The 25,542-nt window shown below is 35.0% G+C and overlaps 2 protein-coding genes across 3 annotated transcripts; both read right to left on the reverse strand.

Annotated features, from left to right (window-relative positions):
- Positions 1 to 577: 577 nt before the first annotated feature.
- LOC145614424 (receptor protein-tyrosine kinase CEPR2-like) lies at positions 578 to 5,777 on the reverse strand. Of its 2 annotated transcripts, XM_081669480.1 has the most exons (5): positions 5,335 to 5,776; positions 1,951 to 4,564; positions 1,424 to 1,782; positions 1,021 to 1,207; positions 578 to 921 (listed from the first exon to the last, which is right to left on the reverse strand). In XM_081669480.1, exons 2-5 carry the CDS (start codon positions 4,544 to 4,546, stop codon positions 905 to 907), a joined length of 3,159 nt encoding a protein of 1,052 aa, XP_081525606.1. In that variant the 5' UTR covers positions 4,547 to 4,564; positions 5,335 to 5,776; the 3' UTR covers positions 578 to 904. The 2 variants fall into 2 exon arrangements, with proteins under 2 accessions (XP_081525606.1, XP_081525607.1); XM_081669481.1 differs by lacking the exon at positions 578 to 921 and having other exon boundaries at positions 1,027 to 1,190; positions 5,335 to 5,777.
- Positions 5,778 to 14,608: 8,831 nt separating this feature from the next.
- Positions 14,609 to 24,406, reverse strand: LOC145614724 (protein TIC 40, chloroplastic-like). The gene is made up of 12 exons (XM_081669794.1): positions 23,891 to 24,406; positions 23,678 to 23,753; positions 21,488 to 21,815; positions 20,993 to 21,096; positions 20,857 to 20,908; positions 20,429 to 20,513; positions 19,751 to 19,791; positions 17,530 to 17,575; positions 16,622 to 16,716; positions 15,700 to 15,803; positions 15,582 to 15,629; positions 14,609 to 15,095 (listed from the first exon to the last, which is right to left on the reverse strand). Exons 1-12 carry the CDS (start codon positions 24,211 to 24,213, stop codon positions 15,036 to 15,038), a joined length of 1,362 nt encoding a protein of 453 aa, XP_081525920.1. The 5' UTR covers positions 24,214 to 24,406; the 3' UTR covers positions 14,609 to 15,035.
- Positions 24,407 to 25,542: the final 1,136 nt, after the last annotated feature.

Raw genomic sequence — 25,542 nt, forward strand, 5'->3', positions numbered from 1 at the left:
TTCTTTTATTTTTAACGATCATTCATAGTATATGATACTATTATGTAGGTGTCATTCTATGTATAGTCATATATCTTTTTGATCAAATGTCGATATTATATATGATCATATCCTTTTTCGATCGATCAATCATAGTATAATTAGTTCATTTTTATCAACCACGCATAGTACGATCATATCCTTTTTATCGATTAGTCATAGTACAATCAATTCTTTTTTATCGATCATTCATAGTTTGATACTATTATATAGGTGTCATTCCATGTGTAGTCATTTATCTTTTTGATCAAATGTTGATAGTATATATGATCATATCCTTTTTCGATCGATCATTCATAGTATGATTAATTAGTTCATTTTAATCACGCATAGTACGATCATATATATCCTTTTTATCGATCATTCATAGTATAATTATTATTTAGTTATAGGTTAGTATTTTAAAATTTTAGTTATTTTTTAAAATTTTTATTTTGATGAGAAGTATTTTAATCATCCTTTGTTATTATTATTTTTGACGAGAATCATCCTTTGTTATAGACCCTCGTATAAATTATGCAAGTAATACACTTAGGAGGGCTGCACCAACACATTTAAAATTTAATTTCTTGTAATCAAAATACAAGTAATACTTTAATACGAAGTACTTTATTCTAGTAACTTGTAAAACCAGTGCACTGATACTAAAAAAAATTCAATATTGGTTGAAAATTTCAATCTTTGCTAGTTTCCCATGTGCAACCAGCCAACCACACCACACACCTTTTAAAAAAATATATATAAATGAAAAATAAATTAATAAAAAATAGATGATGGCCCCCACTCCAATAAAGAGTACTGCAACAGTTGTGCGTTTTGTACTGTAAACCGTCTTCAACCTTTGAACTCCCCGACCAATTCCTTTTCATACCTTCCTTGAATCTGAAAATTTGAAAAATATAACAAAAATCAAAATCAAGCACAGCAGAACACTCGATTTCATCATTCAAATAAAAGCCCTAACTTATTTTGATGAAAAACCTGTGACAAGTGCCTTAATTTTGCAACACTTGAAGAAGAAAAAGGAAACGCCATGACCACCGATCTGAGACGCGAACCGCTGCGATTTGGGACGCGATCGTTCCGCGATTCGGAACGAACGACTCAGGACGGGATTCGCCCTAACGTCCCACGTTCCTCGTATCACTGGTCTGTGAATTGCAGTTTTCTGCTAAAATGATCAGTAATGCAGTTTTCATTTCATAACAGTACAGATAACTAAACTACAGCACTAGATACTAATCTGGCTTCACTAGTAGTATAAAATTGATTTCTTAGAGTAATTGGATCCTATGTATACAATAATGTAGTTGCAGGTATTTATAAAATAAAGTTGCTTGAAGCAGAGAATATAAGACAGTGAAAGTATGTACTAATGCAAAACCTTCTGAGATTTTTCGGTGTAATCATCAAGAGACCTGAAAGCACAAGGATCAACATCGGCTAGCATCTTAACCACATCTCTCATGTTAGGGCGGAGAGATGGAAGCTTGGCAGTGCAAAGAGTGGCAATCTTCAAGACTTTCATCATTGCATCTTTGGTACAGTCTGATACTACCTTAGGGTCAAGAACATGAATCTCCCTGCTCTTGTCATTTAGGCCTCTTAAAACCCAATGAACAATGTCTCTTCCTTCTCCATATAGCTCCTCAATTGGTCCTTTTCCTGTCAGCAATTCAAGAAGTACCACCCCGAAACTGTATACATCACTCTTCTCTGTAACCTTGCATGTATACGCGAGTTCTGCATGGTTATCAAATGGTTTTGCAGATCAGTCTCAAAAAACCAGGAATAAATACACTATATAAATTAGCCCATTTTACTAAGTAGTACAGACTTCAGAGACAAATTAGACAGAATAAAATGACTTCAGAGATATATTACTCAGTATCAGAAGAATAAGATACTTACCAGGAGCAAGGTAACCATGAGTACCGGCAAAACAGCTAAACTCAGACACCTCTGCAGAATCATATGTGGCTCTAGCTACCCCAAAGTCTGCAATCTTTGGCTCATATTCCTGATCAAGTAAGATGTTGGTTGATTTTATGTCTCGATGAATGATAGGAGGTGAGCAGTCATGATGCAGATAGCATAGACCCTTTGCAACTCCTAAAGCAATGTTGTAGCGCTTATTCCAATCTAATTCTGGCTGTCCATCCTTGATCTCCCGGTGAAGCACTTGAAACAAGTTACCATTTTCCATGTACTCAAAGACTAGAAAAGCTGTGTTTCCTCTCAATAAGCAGGCATAAAGCTTTAATATGTTCTTGTGTCTAATATTTCCCAAGATATTCATCTCAGTTGATATCGCCTTAAAAGATGTTCCCTTCCACAGTTGCTTTACAGCCACTATTCCACCATTCTTTTTAAGCTCCAAACGATAAACCTTTCCCGCCCCTCCATTTCCAATCAGATGATCTTCCTCCAAGTTACAGATTTCATCTACATCAAATTCCAAATGGTGGAAAGATTCAACTTTCCATTTTGGTTCTACGCCATTGTTGCCTTCAAGATCATCTTCGGAGCAAGAGTTTGAAACCTTGTAGTGTCTGTAGTTCAAGAACAATAGCGCAGATAAGATCAAAACAGCAAAAGACAAAGCAGAAAAAGTTGCTATCAGTCTATTTGACAACCCGTTCTTGTGGATTTCTTCACCATTGCACACTCCAATCCCATAATTTACCAAGGTTTTCATATTATTGTAAGCACACAACCCCTTGTTCCCACGAAAGGAATCACTGCTGCCAACATCTAACAAGCCCTGAGGAACACTTCCTGATAGCTCGTTGTCAGATAAATCGATCAAACTCAATCTCAACTTACCTAGATTGCTTGGAATTGAACCCTTAAGCTTATTCCTTGAAAGATTGAGAGAGTTCAATGAGGTCATCTGAGCAAGTGTAGAAGGAATCTTACCATCTATCATGTTGCCTGCAAGATTGAAGTCAGCAAGCCTCGTGCACTCGCCTAACTCTCGTGGTATTGAACCAGAAAGGGAATTTCCTTGCAGTTGTAATGATGATAGTTGTTTCAAGGCTCCGAGTTGAGGGGGAATCACACCAGAAAATGAATTATTACTCAAATAAAGCCTCTCTAGTTGAGTAAGTTTACCGAGTTCTGCTGGAAGTTCACCAGAAAACCTATTGTTCTCCAAAATCAATTGACTCATGGAAGTCGAAATCCCTATATCTGAAGATATCTGACCTGTAAGTTCATTATTACTGAAATCCACTATATCTACATTAGGCATTGCCCATATACCATCAGGAAGTTGCCCTGACAGACGGTTCTGATTGACTCTGAGCCTCACAAGTGATTTACATTCAGCATAGGAAGCAGGAATTTCCCCGGAAAACCCATTATCCAGAGCAAGCAAGAACTGCAGGCTTCGGCTTTCACACAAGTACCTAGGAAAGGAACCGGTAAAATTGTTTTCAGAGATGTCTATACTAACTAATGGAGAGAATCTCCCAAAATTTGCTGGAATTTCCCCTGAAAAACTGTTCCTGTAAATCGAAAAGCCTATAAGATTGTGCAAATCTTCAAAACCGCGAGGAAGTTCCCCTGTAAACTCATTCTCATACAGCTGAAAAACTGTCAGATTCTTCAGATTCGCAATCTCCGGAGGCAACTTCCCAGAGAAATGGTTAGCTGATACATCAAATTCCTGCAGAAGAGTCAGGTTTGCTAACTCTGAAGGGATTTCTCCAGACAAATTGTTAGCAAAAAGCTCAATCTTTGTCAGCTTTCGCAACTCAGAAATTGATTCAGACAACTTCCCAGATAACCTATTCCTTGACAGATCAAATGTGACAAGCTCTTTCAGGCTATAAATTGATTCAGGAATTTCTCCTACCCTCTTGCAGTTGGATAAGTACAACCAAGTTAAGTTCTTCAGATTGCCTAGACTATCCGGGATTCGCCCTTCGTTGAAAAAATTATTTCCTAGACCCAAAGAGACTAATCCTGTCATATTGCCAACCCAAGTAGGAAATTCACCATTCAAAAAATTATCTGACAAATCCAGCACCTCCAAATTCCTAAGACCAGAAAGATCAGGAATTCTACCCACCAACTTATTGATGGTAAAATTCAGAACCTTCAGATTTCTGCACTGGTTTAACTCTGTTGGGATGTTCCCAGAAATGAAGTTTGATGGAAGAACAAGAAATTTTAGGCCTTGTAGCCTACACACAGAAGGCGAAACCTCGCCGGCTAATGAAGCATTATCTAGATGAATCCCATCTACTCCCCCAGTTAGTGGGTCACAGGACACTCCAGAAAATTCACAAGGAGAGTTGGAAACATTCCAGGATTTAAGGTGGTTTGATGGGTCTTTAAGGTGGGATTTGAATTCAAGAAGAACAGCTTTTTCGACCGTTAATGATGCTAAATTTGGCGGGAAATAGCAAAATAAGAGGAATAGAAGCATAATTTGATATGAAGTGGTTGCCATTTTTGTAGCAAGACTGTAAATTCCAAATAATGGTTTCAGTGACTCCATAAACAGCTTCTTGAGTACCTAATAATGAATGTGAACACACAAAAAGTTAATAAATTTAAGAAAAAACTAAAAAATCAATTAACTTTCCATTCACAATTATTCTGCTGTACATGTTTTTAATTATGACTGTTAACTTAATCCCAATGTCCATTATGTACAAAAAATTTGGTATCATAAATGCTAAACTAAATGTAAGGTTCGATATTTTAACGTGTTGTGTTGAATTTCACTATCGCTAATCCCTACTAGAGGTGTGTATACGGTGTACCAAGTTTTTCGTTCAACTCTTGGTTTCACACAATTTGTCAATCCAACAATTACTATAATTTTTTAAACTACTCATCAAATGTACCCATAATTATTAATTACAAGGTAAAATAGGTCATCAAATTAAGCAGTTAAAATGTCATTAATAAATAATAATGTGGGGTTAGGGTAAATCAAGGTAAAAATCAAATCTTTCTTAGAAGCCACTCATATAGGGGCCATACCATATTCCAATCAACAATAATCATTACACAAAAAAACATGCATTACAACATTGACAACCCACAAAAATGTACGACTTGCTTTCTAAATTACTCCATATTACTTTGATTAATTTGCAGGAAAACACATGCCCAATATTCTACACAAATTATAACAACTTTTTTTAAGCAATAATTCCAATTATTAATCATAACAAATTAATAACCCACTTAATAATTTAAGAAGTGCATGAATCATACTTAATCAAGTACTTCATCCATGTATAAAACATTAAAAAAAAAAAATCAAGAAAATTTTACCTGAATATCCAAATAACAGGGTAGTAGAGTCAGAGCACCATTTTCTCTGTAAATATAGGTTCCTATGTAGGAAAAAGAAAGAGGACGACTGGACGAAGAGAAGAAATATATTTATAAAACGATACGAAATTAAATTGAAGGGTTTATGAGGTTATTAAGGTAATGGTTGAATGTAATAGTAGTATAAATGGAAGTGAGACAATGTGATAGAGGGAAGAATGAAGGAAGAAGAAGAAAGACAGCAAAAGTAATGAATGTAATGATATAGGAAGTGAAAAATATAAGAATATGGGCAAAATGAAATGGGATATTGCCTAAATTTTAGTATTTAGTGAAGTACAAATCTTAAGGGACCTTTGATTATGACATGGACCCCCTAAATAGTTTGTATCAAGTCAAGTAGAGTGAGAAAGTTTTGTCTATCTTAGAGGTTGTCATTCCTTTTTTTAATTCCAAATTTTGGTAGGGAATAAAAGAGGATTCTTTGCTATATTCTTGATGAGGGATTGAGGGATATATATAGAATGCTGATGTGGACGATATTTGGTTAAAAGATGTGCGTGATGAGTATTGTGATCTCTAAAAAAATTTACCCTTTTACCAAATTTAGTCTACATCAACATTCTATATAATATTTTGAACATTTATCCAAGGTTGATAAATATTGGATTGCGACCATAACAAAAGCATATTAAAAAGTAACAAAAAACATAATAATATTTCGTTAGATCAGTTGTAATATATTATTTCATAGTAATTGAAGTCAAGAGCTGCAACTGATGATTTAATTTATTGACATATAAAAGTATAATTAGATGGTTTCAACCATCAAATAAGTCTTTCTACCACCCTCGGAAAGCTAGGGAAACACCTCGACGCCTAACCTTGCTGGATTCACAATTATTATTTCCTCCATTTTCCCGTTTAACAACACAAGCTTGTAAAACAATACCACCTGGCCCCTCAGCTCGATCGTGATCAAACTAAACAAGGTAAGCGGATGGTTGAAACCTATAATTAATTTGTATACTCTCTCATGCTTTTAACATGTGAGCCCAAGATTAAATTGAAAATTGTACTCTATCAAAGAACATACCCAATCAAAACATCTTAAAAACAGAGAATGTATATATATACTTAATTAATAGGTAAAAGTCTCGAGGATGATCAAGAGAATTTAGTGAAGTGGCATTCAATCATGATACATACAAGAGTAGTACAATATGTTACGCCGTACCATTATCAGTCAATAATTGTCCAAAACTAAACTATACATGTATTGGCCATAATAATAGTAGTGTTTATAATTTGTGTATAAGCCATTAAAACTCCATGTCTTGACAGCTTAGGTTTGTAAGATAGTGCCGACAATCTGCAGATGAAGATAGGTCCTAATTCACATATACATCAATCCACATATATTTGCTCACTACTTTACTATTAAACGTGTGCATGTACAGAAAAGTTGTACCACTTTAATAATATGTTCGATCTAGTACATTTATATAATTATTGATGCATGGATGCAATGTATCAAATTCAATCTTCCATATAATTTCTTATCTTAAGAGATTTCATGTGTTTCAAAATAGAGGTTGCCATTACCATACATATCGATCGTGGACGGTTACTTCACACATTTATGGAGAGACCAACACACATCTACTAGCACCATGATAATGATAGAATTTAAAAACATGCATGACGCTACATAAGAAGTTTTATGGATCCAATGGTGGTTTGGAGCACTTTTGAGAGGTTTATAATCAGTGTGAATTAGGTTTCCATTTAAAACGTCGAGTGACTTCGTAACCTTTGTGTAGCGTAGTAGAATACATCTTAGATTCTAGGGGATACATCTTAGGGTCATATAATGACGTTTGGAACTATATATGTCCATTATATGTTGTCAAAAATGTCCATGGTAGGCTTAAATTCAAGAAATCGGTGCAAGACCCGAACGGGTAAATTGACCGTTTTAAGTCATATTGGATGGTTCCACCCACCCAATTGGACTCCCGGAGGGTACTAGGGACCATGTTAAACATCTCAGCAATTTTTGTTTCCGGGCGAAAAAAGGTCAAAGAAATTCAAAAATTGAAGGCTATAATCCACGCTTTTTAAGGAATTTTTGATGTTACGGGACCCTGTGGCGAAAGGTCTTGAAACCCTAGGAGATACATCTTAGGGTCATATAATGACGTTTGGAACCATATATGACCATTGTATGTTGACAAAAATGTCCGCGGTAGGCTTCGGTTCACGAAATCGGTGCAAGTTTCGAACGGGTAAATTGATCGTTTTAAGTCATATTGGATTGTTCCACCCACCCATTTGGACTCCCAGAGAGTATTAGGGACCATGGTCAACATCTCAGCAATTTTTATTTCCGGACGAAAAAAGGTTAAAAAATTCCAAAATTGAATGCTATAATCCACGCTTTTTGAATAAATTTTTATGTTATGGGGCCCGATGGCGAAAAGTCTTGAGATCCTAGGAGATACATCCAACGGTCATATAATGACATTTGGAACCATATATGACCATTATATGTTGTCAAAATTGTCCGTGGTAGGCTTCGGTTCACGAAATCGGTGCAAGTTACGAACGAGTAAATTGACCGTTTTAAGTCATATTGGATGGTTCCACCAACCCAAATGGACTCCCGGAGGCTATTAGGGACCATGGTAAACATCTCAGCAATTTTTATTTGCGGGCGAAAAAAGGTTAAAAAATTCCAAAATTGAAGGCTATAATCCACGCTTTTTGAGTAATTTTTGATGTTACGGGGCCCGGTGGCGAAAGGTCTTGAGACCCCAAGGGATACATCTTAAGGTCATACAATGACGTTTGGAACCATAAATGACCATTATATGTGGTCAAAATTGTCCGTGGTAGGCTTCGGTTCACGAAATCGGTGCAAGTTTCGAACGCGTAAATTAACTGTTTTAAGTCTTATTGGATGGTTCCACCCTCCCAATTGGACTCCCGGAAGATATTAGCGACCATGGTAAACATCTCAGCAATTTTTATTTCCGGGCGAAAAAATGTCAAAAAAATTCCAAAATTGAAGGGTATAATTCACGCTTTTTAAGGAATTTTTGATGTTACGGGGCCAGGTGGCGAAAGGTCTTGAAACCCTAGGAGATACATCTTAGGGTCATATAATGACGTTTGGAAGCATATATGACCATTATATGTTGTCAAAAATGTCCGTGGTAGGCTTTGGTTCACGAAATCGGTGCAAGTTTCGAACGGGTAAATTGACCGTTTTAAGTCATATTGGATGGTTCCACCCACCAAATTAGACTCCCGGAGAGTATTAGGGATCGTGGTAAACATCTCGAAAATTTTTATTTCTGGGCGAAAAAAGGTCAAAAAATTCCAAAATTAAAGGTTATAATCCACGCTTTTAAAGAAATTTTTTTTGTTATGGGGCCGGTGGCGAAAGGTCTTGAGACCCTAGGGGATACATCTTAAGGTCATACAATGACGTTTGGAACCATATATGACCATTATATGTTGTCAAAATTGTCCGTGGTAGAATTCTATTCACGAAATCGGTGCAAGTTACGAACGAGTAAATTGACTGTTTTAAGTCGTATTGGATGGTTCCACCCTCCCAATTAGACATCCCAACGGTATTAGGGACCATGGTAAACATCTCGGCAATTTTTATTTCCGGGCGAAAAAAGGTCAAAAAATTCCAAAATTGAAGGCTATAATCCACGCTTTTTGAGGAATTTTTGATGTTACAAGGCCCGGTGGCGAAAAGTCTTGAGACCCTAGGAGATACATCTTAGGGTCATATAATGACGTTTGGAATCATATATGACCATTATATGTTGTCAAAAATGTCCGTGGTAGGTTTCGGTTCACGAAATTGATGCAAGTTTCGAACGGGTAAATTGACCATTTTAAGTCATATTGGATGGTTCCACCCACCAAATTGGACTCCCAGAGAGTATAAAGGACCGTGGTAAACATCTCGGAAAATTTTATTTCTGGGCGAAAAAAGGTTAAAAAATTCCAAAATTGAAGGCTATAATCCACGCTTTTAAAGGAATTTTTGATGTTACGGGGACCGGATGCGAAAGGTCTTAAAACCTTAGGGGATACATCTTAGGGTCATATAATGACATTTGGAACCATATATGAACATGATATGTTATCAAAATGGTTCGTGGTAGGCTTCGGTTCACAAAATCGGTGCAAGTTTTGAACGGGTAAATTGACCGTTTTAAGTCATATTGGATGGTTTCACCCACCCAATTGGACTACCGGAGTGTATTAGGGAGCATGGTAACCATCTCAGAAATTTTTATTTCCGGGCGAAAAAAAGTAAAAAAATTCCAAAATTGAAGGCTATAATCCACGCTTTTTGAGAAATTTTTGATGTTACGGGCCCGGTGACAAAAGGTCTTGAGACCCTGGGGGATACATCTAAGGGTCATATAATGACGTTTGGAACCATATGTGACCATTATATGTTGTCGTAAATGTCCGTGGTAGGCTCGAGTTTAGGAAATCGGTGCAAATTTGAAACGGGTAAATTGACTGTTTAAAGGCATATTGGATGGTTGCACCCACACAAATAGACTCCCGGGGTGTATTAGTGTCAATGGTAAGTATCTCGGCAATTTTTGTTTTTGGGTCAAAATAATTTGAAAATTGTCCAAAATATAAGGCTATACACTATTTCGGATCAATTTTTGACAATTTTTATAAAAAATTAACTGAATGTGTTGGATGATTCCCGGGGTCATATAAGGAGGTTTGAAATCATAAGACACCGATATAGATGTCCATAAAGTACCTAGAATGAGTTTTGACTCTATTTTGAAATTCATGAAATATAATGATGTCATAATAAATGTAATAATGTGATGTGATGTGACTTTAGTGATGTCATATGTTTATAATGATGTCATATAAGTGTATTGAAGTGATGTGACTTGACTATAATGATGTCATCAATGTATATAAGAAGTGAAATGACTTGACTATAATGATGTCATATTATGTTGTTAAATTTTAGTGATGTGATGCTGTAATATGACATGAGGCTAGCGTGACTCTCATTAGCGGGAAGAAGACAAGTGGGAACGAGCAGAGCAAGAGCAACGATAATGGCAATTATATACCATTGATTGCAACGTTAGATTTTTCATGTCAATGCACATTTTATACGATTAATGTCTTTAATTATACTTTGGCAAAAATTATATATAAAAAGTTAATATTGTACGTAAAAGTATATATCAAAAAGAATCCACCAAACCTTAGATGACTATGCTTTTACCAAAGTAACCACAAAATTGAACCAAACTTAGTTTTGGGACTTTATAGACCTATAAATAAGACTTTTATGGCTCCAAACCAGCTTATATAACTTTAGGTGACACTTCATGTTTTCAATTTAATTTTGGAGAAATTCTTTAAATTTGGCCTGAAAGCATGGATTATAGTCTTTATTGTTCGACAAATTTGGACTTTTTCAGACCCGGAAAGGAAACTCATCGTGGTGTTTTTTATGAAACTCATTACTCACTGGGAGTTTATTTGGATGGTTGAAACCATCAAATTAGCCATTTTTGTGTACGCATCTTATTTAAGAAACTCAAGGCCACCACGTGCCTTTATATGACCGACTAGTATTCATATATGGTTCCTAACAACATTACATGACTACGAGATGGGTCCATAACGATTTTGTGACATTTCGACATCAGATCAAAAAATCTTCGAATTTGGTCGAAAAGCATGGATTTTAACCTTTCGTTTTGGACGATTTTTGAATTTTTTGGACCTGAAGAAGAATGAGGTCATATTGTTTTCCATGGATCCCATAATACCCCGAGAGATCATTTGAGTGATTGAAACTGTCCCCTTTGTCTTTAAATTATCAATACGGATATTTTTGTATATACCTCCTTTCATTGGCTAAAAACCACCACATACCTTTATATGGCCAATTAATGGTTGTATATGGTTCAAAACAACATTATATGACCTCGGGATGAGTCCATTACGATTTTGTGAGTTTTCAATGCTAGGTCCCAAAACCCTCAAAAGTGGTCCGATTTCGTGTATCATAGCCTTCAAACCTAGCTTTCGTAAAATATTTCTGAATCTGGTAAGATTATGCATCGAGGTGTTTCAATGGGCATCCAAAAGGCCTCGAGAGTCTTACTTGGTGCCAGTAATCATCTCATTCATACCTTGGTCCACTCGACCACTCTTATTATCATGTCTTAGGATATCTTCCCTTGTCTACTTAATTAATAAACAATGGAGTATGTACATGGTAAATATGATAGAGTATAAAACATATTCCTGGACCTCAAACATAAGCTTAAGTTTTTGGTTGAGATGGTCCACTAACATGGTATCAGAGCCAACGTGACACATAGGTCACGGGTTCGAATCTCATCCACCTATCCTTCAAAGTGGAATTAATTCGCACCAGGTATGGGTGGGCCTGTGTTGCATCCACATTTCAAGCCCAAAGGGCCTTTCATGTGAGGGGGAGTGATAGAGTATAAAACATATTCCTGGGCCTCAACCATAAGCTTAAGCTTTTGGTTGAGTTGGTCCTCTAACAAAATATTAATGAGATTATATAATGGGTTCACAAGTTTATTACGAGGCATTATATTTTCACTTCCCACTCTTTGTATCTCTCTTATGGTAGCAAGTATGCCTGTAATATTGCCCCTTAATTTCCCAATTTCTCGATGCAACTTACACTCTTTGTAGGAGGATTATTAATGGGTTATTCTTATACTGAGTATCAATTAAGGAAAAAAGTTATAAAAAGACTATCAAGACAAAAATTAAAGCAAATAGTTTTGGATTTTAATGCATCTAATAGAAAGTTTATTAAGGCAAGAATATAATCTCTTGGATTATTCTTGAGCACCTTAATTAGTGGGGTCCAAATAGATTGATCACTTTTTTTGAAATATACTACTCTAAACATTATAACCACTATAGTGAATGTAGTGCTCACTAAATTGTTACACTAACCAAATTGTTTTTTAGTAGTCAATCTGAAGATGATATGGTGCTCATTTCATTTTCATTTCTTTCTTATCCAGAAATTCGAAGTAATTAAGCTAATATAAATGCTATGAAAATAAAAGAATGCTACTTTTTCATATTATGTAAAGCTTCTCCAATTTCTTCATTGTTCTGTCTCATTTTTTTAGCATATAATCATTTTGTGATTTTTGTCCCTTATATTAGTCATATTTATCTATAGGGCCAAAATTTTATGAAATAATAGAGATTTATATTTATATTTTATATTTATAAATATTTATGGTGACCTAGCATTACCATAAACAAGAACAAAAGATTAATCCTCCGTAAAACTAAAACATACACGTAATTGGAAACCGAAAACAATTTTATATTTCGAAGTATCTCTATCGGTTATTTGATTTCCTTACACTCTTACAGTAATATATGGATCTAAGTTAGTTGGATTAAAATCTTGTTACATCATATGAACACGTTAGATGGGTCCATCACAATGAAATGTGTAACTATACACGTTCACAATCTTGTTGTTTTATAGGCTAGAGGTAATGGTTGTAATCAAGCTCCTTTAAATGAATGATGTTGGCAAATTAAGGGTAGGAGCCACATCTCATTTCTTTTAAGTTACATTGATTTGTCTTTATATGTCTTATTTGTTTACAGATATGGGTCAAATTTTGTCATTCTCGTTGTTATCATTTATGCTTTAAAGTAAAGCCATGCATTCTATAGTAAAGCTCAGCAAAATTAAGCTAAGATAAGATAAGTTAAGAAAAATGAGTTCATATAATTTATGAAAAGGGTTAATTTGAGTCACTCGAGTTTAATTTACAACTAAAACAAATTCTGATAATGTCTACTCCTTAATAAGTTCAAATAAGATAACATAAGTAGAAATCAAGTTTGTTAAGAAAAAAAACCAAGTATATAGAATACACCCTAAAGGCCTATTCTCATACGATTCTTTATAGTTCAGTTCAGTTCAGCTCCTAATTTCCTTCTCTTATAAAATATTCATTTCAGTTCAATTCAGTTTAGCTCATTTCAGTCAATGAGAATATGCCCTAAGTCTTTTAATTAGGCGATATAGATAAAAAAATTTGACTAGACTTAACCTTTTGGTTTCACTATTTTTATTTCATTGTCAAACTGTCTTTTACAAGAAGTTATCTTCTGTAACACATTAAGCAAGTAGAGTAGTTCTTGATATAACTTCATACATAAAATTTCAACTCTCTTCCACAATATCTTCTCTCTGATTGTGTTTTATTTTTCATGGATGTTCAAAGAGCTAAACCGATAAAGAAAAAAGTAACACGTAATAATATTCACATGACATAATATCACATCAAATTAATACAATCAACATCAAAACTTAGCTGGGAAATTACAAATAATACAGTGAATAGTATACCCTCAAAAATCTATACCATTTATTTCTGATCGAATCTTTTAGCTTTTGGGACCAATAACTACTCATAAAAATATAATTCCTCTAATTTACTTTGATTATTTTTTTACTTTATGGACCGCCATTAATATAGTAACAATGAAATCTGATAAATCTCCACTTTTGGTTAGAGTTGCGTAAGGGTATAAATTAACCTTAGTATTTGGTAGTATCTAACATACATTTTCATTAATCTAGAAGATTAATATCATATTCTAATCCCTCAACTTTTGACTATTCCATGTTATTTTTTAATCAAGAACCAACTATAGAGACTTATAAAGTAACCAACATTAGACAAAGTGTCTAACCAAAGGAAAATGGAAGTTTGGGACCAATATGCTATGCTAGCCTCGGATTTGTGCTTGAGCACTTGCCATTAATGGTCTCACAGTACTCCCACTAACAATAGCAGTCGGTCAAAAATCTCGGGTTGAACACACGCACACGAAATGCCTACTACGTTGTCTTTGTGTTGTCTGAGAAATCAAACTTTGAATGTCTATTTCACTAGAAGTGAAGGGGAAAGATGATGAAAAGGTCAAGAACAGGTAAAATGAATGCAATAAGCCAGTTCCTTGTGAATGAAGTTCTGGTCATAGCTCCAGGATCCTGGCGCAACTTCAAAAAACACCATCAATCAAGAATGAAACATAATAGTGTCAACCGCGCAGACTGAATAAGGCAGATGCGGCTGTGCATCCCTCTGCCTCATTATTTTAATGCAAGTGGTCGTCACTAAAATGGTTCCTTCAGTATACTCCAGGATTTTTTTGGCTAATAAAGATCAAACACAATGGCAATTAACCTCTCGCTGCTCATCACACTGAAATTATACCAGAAACCTAACTGTTTGTAGTGATTTTCACTACCATCATGCAGGAATATTCTATACAATTTTCAGTAATAACAATTATTGCTAATCTTGGACTTTTGCACTAATATAATCACTCCATAAAACAAAATTATAAGATCATTCAACTACATATTCATAATTCAAAGACATAAAACACTACCTGGTGAATTTACCAAAAATTTGCACAGGGCTGAATCTGGTCCTCAATCAACAAATCTTTAGATATCTGACATCGGGTCACATTGTTGATCACATATCAAGGACTTTTGTACTGTGGTGTGCGCCCAAGTATGCAGAACTAACATTCTATCTTCCAACAGCTTAAGAGTACAAACTTCCGTGCATAACCTATCAGAATGGACCTGCTGTCCCTGGGAAGAGCTGTTGTATTTTGTTGAAGACATCCATTACCTAACATAAATTTTACCAAATACATCATACATTTACCTCAGAATTCAGCAACCTAAATTTATTGGCTAGTTGTCTAGTTACAGAAGTGCACTTAACTTAATCTAAAATATGCAATTAAAACAGGTCTTACTATAAATTTTACAATTAATCTTAACATTCAGGGAATCAGGGGTCAAAAACTGGAAACAGTCTACTATTCTGGAAAGATATAAAAATTGGAATTTGTCAAAACTAGTTAGGTGAAGGAATAATTGGATAGCTTGAAATTTTAATTTGCTGTATTAAACTCTAGCTTTGTAGGCCATATCTTAAGATTCAAAATTAGCATTGATGTAAATGTACTGAAACCTGTGTACACTAATTAAACTATCACAAGTTATAGAATAGGTTATAAACAGTGATCACGCAGCTCTACATATTGTAAGACATTAATAGCAAGCTAAAAATCCAAAAAATGTATATTACTCCCTAATTTAACTCCATTACCTCCTTATCGTTTTGATAATTGACGATATTCATGGGATTCTGGGAAACCTGCAATAGCAACAGGAATCAGACGAGTTCACTAGAGAAAGAATATGACTGTAAAATGAGAAGAACATACATCCATTATGGCTTGTTGAACTCTGGGGTTCTGGAATGCCATGGCAACATCAGGATTAGCCATAATTTTTGAGATAACTTCTTCAGGTGTAAGGCCGATTTGATCTATCAACGATTACACAGAAAATTAGTCCATAAACAAAGATAGATGAAGAAGTTATAAAGGTAATCATACTTTATCAATCACATGATTTCAATATATGGATTTAAAATTTACAACCACATTGAAACCAATTAAGCCAGAGATGTATTTCATTACATGGGGTCCATGACATATTGACAGGTACCTGTGCACAAAATTGTAAATTATCACAGTATATCTAATGACTGGTAATCCGACAAAGGGATGTTAGTTTGTCCAGGAAGACATCTAACTAAATGGTAATCCTCTTCAAATCACTCTAAAACATTCTTTTTGTCCAACCATCATCAATTATCATGTTTTTCAAACATAAAATTGATACAGAAGTCATAGGACATTTCTATGAGGACTCGTGATCAGCAGCATATTGCAGCATGCTGTAAAAAAAGTCATCAATGGGGGGATCCTGTGTTCTACTTCAGAAGCTACTGCATGTAATCTACATGCATGTAAGGGGCTTAAGGACCTTAGACCAAATAAGTGATCTATTTTACTTTGGAAGTGGATCCAGGGTATGATGAAGGAACAATGTCAATTAAAACAGCAGAGTTCTTAAATTTTTTTGAATTATGTCCTAGTTCAAGTTATTGATGTATAATATTTGCATGATGGTAGAGTGATCAAAGCCTCTCAAATTCACCCCACATATGGAGAATGGGGGTAGTCTTAGTGGGGTGGAGAGAGTACTATATAAAAGAAATGCTAATGGAAAAATAACCCTCAAAGGAAACTGTCTGAAAAACAATGTAACACTTAAAAATAAAAGTTATATGAAACTCACCAAATTGTTGCTTAACTTCTGGACTATTCAAATCAAAATTTTTTAGATTATCAACCATGCGGTTGTCCCAATCTGGGCTTCCTCCCATGTTGTCCCTGGGATATAGGCATAACAATCAGCATCTAATTCTTGAAACAAAATTAAAGCTCTAGAATGGAAAAGGAAGGAAGACAGCCATTTAGTGAAGCATAACTATGCCAGGGACAAATAAATCAAGCAAGATTGCACAAAAGATGCATAACTATACCAGGGACAAATAAATCAAGCAAGATTGCACGAAAGTTCTACAGTGGTAATAGCCTACTAGAACAGCAACTCAAATGATATGCCATAACAATAACTCAAAAAAGTAGTTTACACTTGTATATAATGGCTGAAATTTTTGTTTAGAAAATTCATTGCTTACAAGATATGAGCATATCTGAATAATATTAAAGGCAAAATTATACATCAAAATTTCATTTGTAGATACCCTGTAATCCAACACCAACGGGTACAAAGGGCTTCAGAATTAAAGTGTAAACATTTGTGTGGTGGGAAACTGAAATCTTTTAACAAATGGCTGATTTGATGATGGAAAAAAGATAACAAAAAGCAATTAGGGTGTAGAAACACATTATACATCGCACCTGCAGCCTAATTGTACGGCACTTCACAAGAATTCAACATATAGTTGCACCTCATAATTTGGGATTACAATAGGCCTTCCAATAGATCTTTAAAGTCCACTTTGGAGAAGTAAAGTTTTACAGAGTACATCCAGTGGTCATGCAAAACATATGTTATATAGAGTACATATAACATAACATAGAAAAAGAGCAAAACCATATATTCTTATGATCAATTGAAAAACTTAAAAGGATAGCATCATGTACAACAAACATGTACAGCATTATAGTGAAACTCACAGCATTTCTTGCAGCTGTTGACGGTATACTGGATTTTGTAGCATCCCTGCAACAGAGTTAAGTTAGCATTTACTGTAACTTATTTGCAAAATTCCCAACAAGGAGAGCAGATAGAAGAAGATCACCATAAAGGCATAAACTCCCACTGTCCCAAAATAAACTTCCGTTTATGGTGCAATTGTCCAAGACATAAAATTACTTACCAGAATTTCTTTTTAAAGAGAATAACTTTTGTGTAAAATAATAAAATTTTATGGGCATAGAATGAAAGCTTCCTTCATTCAGCCAATAGCCTCCAAGATGGATCCCTGGCTCCCAAACTAGAGTCACTCTGGACAATACAGCTCAACACAAAAAATTGTTATTAGAAGGTACACCCTTTGTCCCTCTAAGTTTGACCCATTTGTCCCTTTGAGCTTGCCCCATATACATAAAAATAAGTCTTCTCCACTTGACAACCCACGTAACTCTACTTTATGCGATATAATCAAGGCAATTAATTCTAAATAATAAGTATAGGTGTGTTCAACTCAATTAATCTATAACTTTTTTTTACTGACTGAATGTAAGTTGTCTCCACTTGACAACCCACGTAACTCTACTTATTTGCAATATAATCAAGGCAATTAACTCTTAATAATAGGTATAGGTGGGTTCAACTCAAACTCAATTAATCTATAACTTTTTTTTTTATTTACTTAATGTTTTTTTGTTTTCCAATGTTTTTTTTCGCTTGTCTCTTTTACCAAACCCACTCTCACTCTTAATTTAATATTAGATCCCTCCCTCTCTCTCTCTCTCAAGCTTAGTAATAGCAGCCCCAATTTCTCTCTCAAGCTTAGTCTACTAATTTAAGTTGGCAAAAGGACAAATCACAACCCCACATACTCGGCTTAAAAAAGTAAAAATGAACCTATGGCGGCTACGGAGCTTCTAAAAGGGAAAGAGGAGTAATAAATATGCCTAGTCAGTTTCCCAAGAACCAATAAACAATCTCAAATCTCAAAGGAACAAGAGGGTAGCCTCTTTAGGTTGATCCATCACCTCTTAAGATATTAAGGATGAGCATCATTGACTAAACCTGATATTCCAAGAAAAGCCCAAAGTCATTCTCAAAGGATCAACAATCAAGCCAAGCCACAGAAGTAGATAAGTTTGATAAAATTATAGAGCAATAGGTTGATATTGGTCAAATTCACTTATGAAATCCAATTTGAAGATTATACCGCAGGCAAGCCTAGGAAAATCTTCACAGAGCAACTATAAAGTTTTCTTGAAATTGAACAACGGTGCTCATGAAACATATTCAAGATTTCCATGATAAATCTAGGCAATTTGTGTCAAAGGATCCCAACTACTAATCAACCTTCCAAGGTCACTCGAGGTTGATTGGTCTATCAAACCAAGACATTGAATTTGGAAATCACCCTTGAAAAAATTAATGCAAAGAACAAGTCATGCTAAAATAACCCATCAACTATAGTCACATTTTCTCATAAAAACAAGGAGGAAGCCTCATAATATTTGAACGAACAAAGAAATTCATAATCCAGATTCCATAAACACCTCTTCCAATTAAGGTTTTCATTTTGTAAACATATCCCGAAGTCTTACTTTCCATCCTCTACACATCTATCACATGTAACTGATGTGCATATTGTTTGTCAAATAGTTACCACCACTTACCTCAAAAAAACCAAAATTCAGCTCCCAAATGTCAAGGATTTGATTGTTATAAGTTTACATGGCCAGCCTGACTCTAAAGGTTCTAAAGGTTGTACCTGATCGAGAACCAAATTGCACCAAGTATAACCTAACGCCCTAACCCGATTTTGATTTGACCCAACTGACCTAATTGTATGACTTATCTTGTATGATTTATCATATTAAGCTAATTGACTAACAAATCACTCAAATATGACCCAGGTCGGCCTATTTGGCACCAGTATTTTGAGTGATGGTCATGCACTGCTCATGATTATGTATGTCTTGCTGGAATGCTGGATATTCCTCCTCTTAATCAACTAAAAAAAAAAGTAAAACAAGCAGGAAGGAGAAGCTGATAATAGCGGAAAGGAAATCCAAAAGCTAATTTGTCCATTCCTAGCTTTTCCATGATTTCGATTCTGAATAAAAAGCTTTAATTTTATGAATGAAATCTAACAATACACCAAATGTTAAGAATTAAAGCAGGCAAGAGGAGGTGAATCAGCAGGCTTACACTTAAAGGTAGCTGGATCCCTCATCTCTGGAGGCAAATGTCTGCAACAAAAATATTAAAATGCTTTAAACTATCTCCATGTACATTTCTAGATTGTAGCATATCAAGTTTAAACTTCATTGTTAATAAAAATGAAAACCCAAGCTAGATCAGGAAGCACATTCATGCCATACCACACTCAAATGACAAGGGAAACAAAATTGTCCACTCAACTCTATAGATACTCCAATATCATCATTGAGTATTTCTCTCTTAGTTCAAAATTGTTTACAAGATTTAGAATTTGTGACACTTGCATAGTAGAAATCATTATAATTAAAAGCAATGCCTTGAAAACTTCTTTATCCACATAATGGATAACAAAGTCAATTTCTGATCAATTACAGTTACTAGCAGATTTGTTTGCAAAGCTTCTTGTCAAAATGAGTTGGAAGATAACAGTGCTGAGCAGATAAACAATATAATGAAGGTGATATGGAGGAATAAAGTTAAGGATTAGAGAGAGATACAAGCTCCTATTGTATTTCCTAATATAATATTTGTATGTAAGTTACAAGTGGGTTTGTGGGTGGTTGCATGAGTGAGAGAGAGAGAGAGAGACTAACAGCAGTTTTAAATTTAAGGCTATAAGAATTGTTAAACTAATACACTATAGATCACAATGGAAAGAAACATTACGGGAAAACCATCTTCTGTACAGTTGGATCCTCCATCATTTTCTCCAACGTGTCCACAGATAGCAATGAACCATTTTTTCCTGGGGCTGGGAGGACAATAAAAAAATCACAAAAGTCATTCCAAGATTTAATGAGGAAAAAAAAACATAAAAAATCATGCTCAGCTAGCAAATGCGTACAACAGAAGTAAGCTTATGAGGTTATTTCATCAAACTAGTCATTTCATCAAACTAGTACATATTTACACAATATACAACTATACAGTCAATACACCTAAAACCTAATGGAAACAAAGCACCAGCAGAATCAATTTCCTCATTATAAGCATGGCTGCCACGTTGTCAACAGCAACCTTCTCTACTGCAATTATTCTCTATTGGTCAATTAAAGCTTGGATATGAACAATATGTATATCATCTGAGGACTTACATGTAGATTGGGCTTGCTCCGAAGTATTTGAAGCAGCTCCATTTTGTACCACCTATATATAATGAAGTTAGACATAACAAACACAATCCAAGTAAATACTGTGCCAAACATATCGCTGATCCACAATAATCACTACCTCAGCAAAGTTAACATTATCAGATGATGTTGCCGAAGATGAATTACTATAGTTCTCAAATGCAGTGTTTTGAAAAGTATCTTCAGGAGAGACATCTACAAACGCTGCATATAAAAAGGATTCCACCCAATGAAAATGAAACAGCTGTCTTTAATAAGCATTAAGATAGAATGGTGTGCACTGAAGAAGCACTTTTTCAGCATACTAAAGATGTTACATCACATTAGCAGTTTGTAAACCAAGTAGCAGCTTGCAAAGATGTTACATCATGATGCCAGCAGAATAACACAAAGCCAAGTTTTCAAAAACCCATCAAATCACGACTCATGAGAGAAAACCCAGAAAGTTATAATAGTTAAACATTTTTTAAAAAAGAAATCAGAAAAAAAAGGGGGGGGGGGGGGGGGGGGGGAAACAGCTTTTATAAAAAAATTTGCATTGACATTCATAAAAATCAGGAAGTCAGGAACCACTAATTGAAGCAAGTAACAATACCAGATCTTTTTTCTTCAGTCTTAGTTTCAATTTCATCTTCAACTGCTGCAGGCCCTGAAGGTTCTGTTTTAGTTGCAGAAACATCAACTGACACAGTGGCTTCAGAAGCAGCAGGAGAAGGAGAGGTAGCCTGGCTGGGTGCAGAAGAGGCATTCAGTTCTATTGTAGATGGTCTTTGGTAAGAAAAACCAGAAGTACTAGAGCCTGTTGTAGGTGGAGGTGGGAATGGGAAAGGTGAGCCAGTAGAAAAGGCCGCATTACTAAATTGATTATCTTTTGAGCCCATCTGACTCATCATAGTCTTGACAGCTACTTGCATTGCTTTTTTCTGACCAAAATCAAAATTTCAGTTCCACAAAAAAAATAACAAAAAGGTTTGCAAGCAATAGATACATGAAGCTATAATTTCCATCATCTGGGACAACATAAGCCTAGAAATAGTAAAAAATAAGACAGGTCAATATATCCATAAGCAACAATAAACATGTTAATCATGAAATAATCAGGATACTAAACCTCTGTATCAATGATTTTTATAAGCCAGACATATACACACAACTGCAATGCTAAATGCCAAGTAATAAGGCAGATTTTTTGGTGAGTGTTGACAACACGTTGCAGGGCCCAAAAATTCCTCAGAACAGCATCAGTTATCAAGTGAAAGGTCTTGTAAGTGACAAAGCTTAAATGTATTTGACATCAACAACTAGTGACAATCCAATATGGGTCCTACATGTGAGAGGTTAGAAAGATAAAGTATTCTCGGGGGGGAAAAAAGAGGGTTAAAGACTTAAAGGTAAAGAGCTACAAGTTTTAAGGTATGTAATTTAATTCTTAAGCAATATCAAAGGAAAGAGGGAAACAGAAAATAATCATTAGTATAAATAACAAACAAATAATGCATCTTTAACACACGTAAGAGAAAGGGGAGAACCTAGGATTTCAGGACACTATATAGATGTGAATGATGGAAGAGGATCTTAAATGATGACTGCCAGAGATCAAATACATGGTTCCAGAAGCCAAGTTCATCTTACTTGTTGTTCTTAAAGGCAGATGTCCATAAGATAGCTAGGTTGTAGCCCTGCTATTAATTCTAAATATCTAACTATTGACCACAGTCACCACACTTACATAGCCATTGGAACACCTTGATACATCCAACTTCGAAAACTAATTTCAGGGAGTTCCAGATACTGAGCACTAATTCTAATTTCAAATTTTCAAAGTTGTATGAAATATCAAAAATTTTGTAACAGTTAATATACATTCCATGTTCAGTGTTTAACTGCCAAAGCCTTCACTTGTCATTAACACATCCTTGGATACAATTTACTAGATTTATTACATTTGCAAATAGCAAATCCCATTGCATACCCCCTACGAGTGTGGTGATAACTATTAAGCACAACCGTGATGGTTGAAATACGAATATAACCATAGCTAACGATTAATGCAAATCAGTTGTTATAATCAGAAAGACGCATTTCCAAATTGTGTCCACAATTTCATCTTAAACCTCATTTATACTTTTGATATGTATATCACGAAGACATGCATCAAGTATTTCTTGACTACTTCTAGTTAATGATCAAATGTTTAGAAAAATGTATATTAAGCCTAGAAAAGTTTAGAAATCCACCACATTTATCTAAACATTTGATCATTAACTTTCTCAAGACCAATCAATTCTCACAATAGAGCACTCCATTAATTGTTCAATAGAATAAATGGCTCATTGTGTTGGCATGAAAGCATAAAAGGCCTTTATTTCCTCTCCTCACTCTCTTCTCTGTCACTCTTTCAGCTTTCTTATAATCATAATATCGAACTCAACTCAAAAAGGGTTTTAAAATCTAAAGTAATAAACACCAGTCACCAGCTCAAACGCAGTTATAGTAGATATAACAGTCTAACTTGATTCTTTCAGCAGAAATATAATAAGACTATTCAAAGAGAGAATTGTGCTATGTGAAAGTTCACAAAATAGTTGTGGCAATTCCAACAAGCATGATAAGATGTTAATGTATTCAAAGAGAGAATTGTGCTATGTGAAAGTTCACAAAATAGTTGAGAACATGAAATAAATTGCATAATTGCAAACTCAATCACTTTCATCCTTCAATTTATACAAATAATTGACACACATACAAATCAATTAGCCAGTTCCTAAAACCAAACAAAACTTACCTGCGTCCATGAAGAAACAAAGGAGAAAATGGCAGAGATGCCAACACCAACTCCGATCCAAAACAAAGGTGACCCACTACAAACCCACATCAACCCAAGTTAGAATTAAACAATTTTAAGCTAAATTCAATCCCTAAATAAAAAAAATTAGAAAAAATCAACAAAAAAAAAGGCAATAAAACCCCAAAAAACAAAATAAGAATGAGAAATTACAATTGGGAAGATGAAGGTGGAGGATAAGATTGTGGATTAACACCAACAGAAGTAGTTGTCTCTTGAGAAGTTGCAGAAGTACTTGCAAATAATTCAGCCCCATTATCTTTCTTCTCATTTTTAGAAGATTTTCTCCTGGAATTTGGGGTGGAGAAAGCAAATAAGATAGTTTTTGATCTGGGTTTTGAAACCAAGAGATACCCACTTGGTTTTGGGGGTAAAAGAGGGAGCCCAAAGCACTGTTTTGTTGAAAGGGTTCTATAATTTGGGGAATAGCTTAATCCCATTACAGGGTTTGATGAAACTAGGGCTAAATTTTCCATATTTTTAGGATTCAGACGATAAGAAATCCCAGAAATGAAGATGGGAGTTGTTGAAAATGGTGGTTAATTGTGAATTGGAGGATGGAGATGCTAAAAAGTAGCGAGTTTTAGCTCAGTGAGCGGAGAAAGAGAAAGAGAGTGTTGTCGTATAAAATCAACGAAATTGGGAAGAAGAATACACAACAATGGGTTAAAGTGAAATGGCCTCGTTATCTCTATTTACTTGGGCTGTGAAGATAGCCTAAGGTCTATACCAAGGGCTTGGACTTTGTTTATCCGATCTTCGTATTCGAGTTGATAGTGGATCGGGTTGGATAAAGTCGAAAAGTTTTATTTTTATATTTTAATCATTTATCATTGTGATTAAATTTTATATAGAGTAGCAATATAACTATAAAGGCTTGTTCACTTCAGCTTCATTTTAATTCAATTTAACTTCAATTAATTCAGTTCAGCTCAGCTCCTAATTTCCTTCTCTGATAAATTATTCATTTTCTTAAAATTATCCATTTCATCTTTATTCAGTTCAGTTCAGTTCAATTCAACTCCAATCAGTTCAATTCAGTTCAGTCCAGCTCCAATAAGTTCAATTCAGTTCAGCTCAGTTCAGCAATTGTGAACATGCCCTTAATATACTTACAATGCAACTATGACTTGACAAAGAATAGTAATCTTTATTGATTACGAGTATAATCTTTTCAAAAATATTGTGACTTGTATGCAACTGCATTTGTATAATTGAAGAGTCAAAATCTTGCAATAATGGACTAATGGTTAAATCAATGCATTTGATCGTTAAAGTAAAACAAGAAGATTATTTATAAGAAAAAGTATCAGTATAGTTCCTGAAAAAAAAAAATACTAGTATAGAGTAGCATGATACTTTCCCCTGTAATACACCATGGCTTTTGGCTTTCTATTCATCATGCTCTATTATCCTCCAACCCTTGGCTCTCTCAACATTCGGTGTACGCCGCCACCTCCTCATGACAACAGCCTAAAATCAATGCACTTCACACTCTACCAACTACACGGTGAACTAAACGTATCTAGTGGCCTCTTGGGAAGTATTTCTGCATTTCGAGATCTACTTACTGCCATGCCAGATCCTTCCTCCGAGCTTCTAGGGGCCGTGGAAGTGAGGGTGTTTTGGTCACATCAAGCTTCAATGGGGCTCGATAATTTGTCCATTGGCATGATCACCCTCGACTTGAAAGGCTATAAGGGTTTCATCTCATCTTTTTGGAAAGTGTTAATACACTCAACCCTTGAGATTTCTTGTTTGTACAAGGATATTTGGATATGACTATTGTTGATCTGAAGGACTTC

The sequence above is a fragment of the Chenopodium album genome, chromosome 25 (assembly GCF_948465745.1).
Source record: "Chenopodium album chromosome 25, dcCheAlbu1.1, whole genome shotgun sequence".
NCBI classification, from domain to species: domain Eukaryota; kingdom Viridiplantae; phylum Streptophyta; class Magnoliopsida; order Caryophyllales; family Amaranthaceae; genus Chenopodium; species Chenopodium album.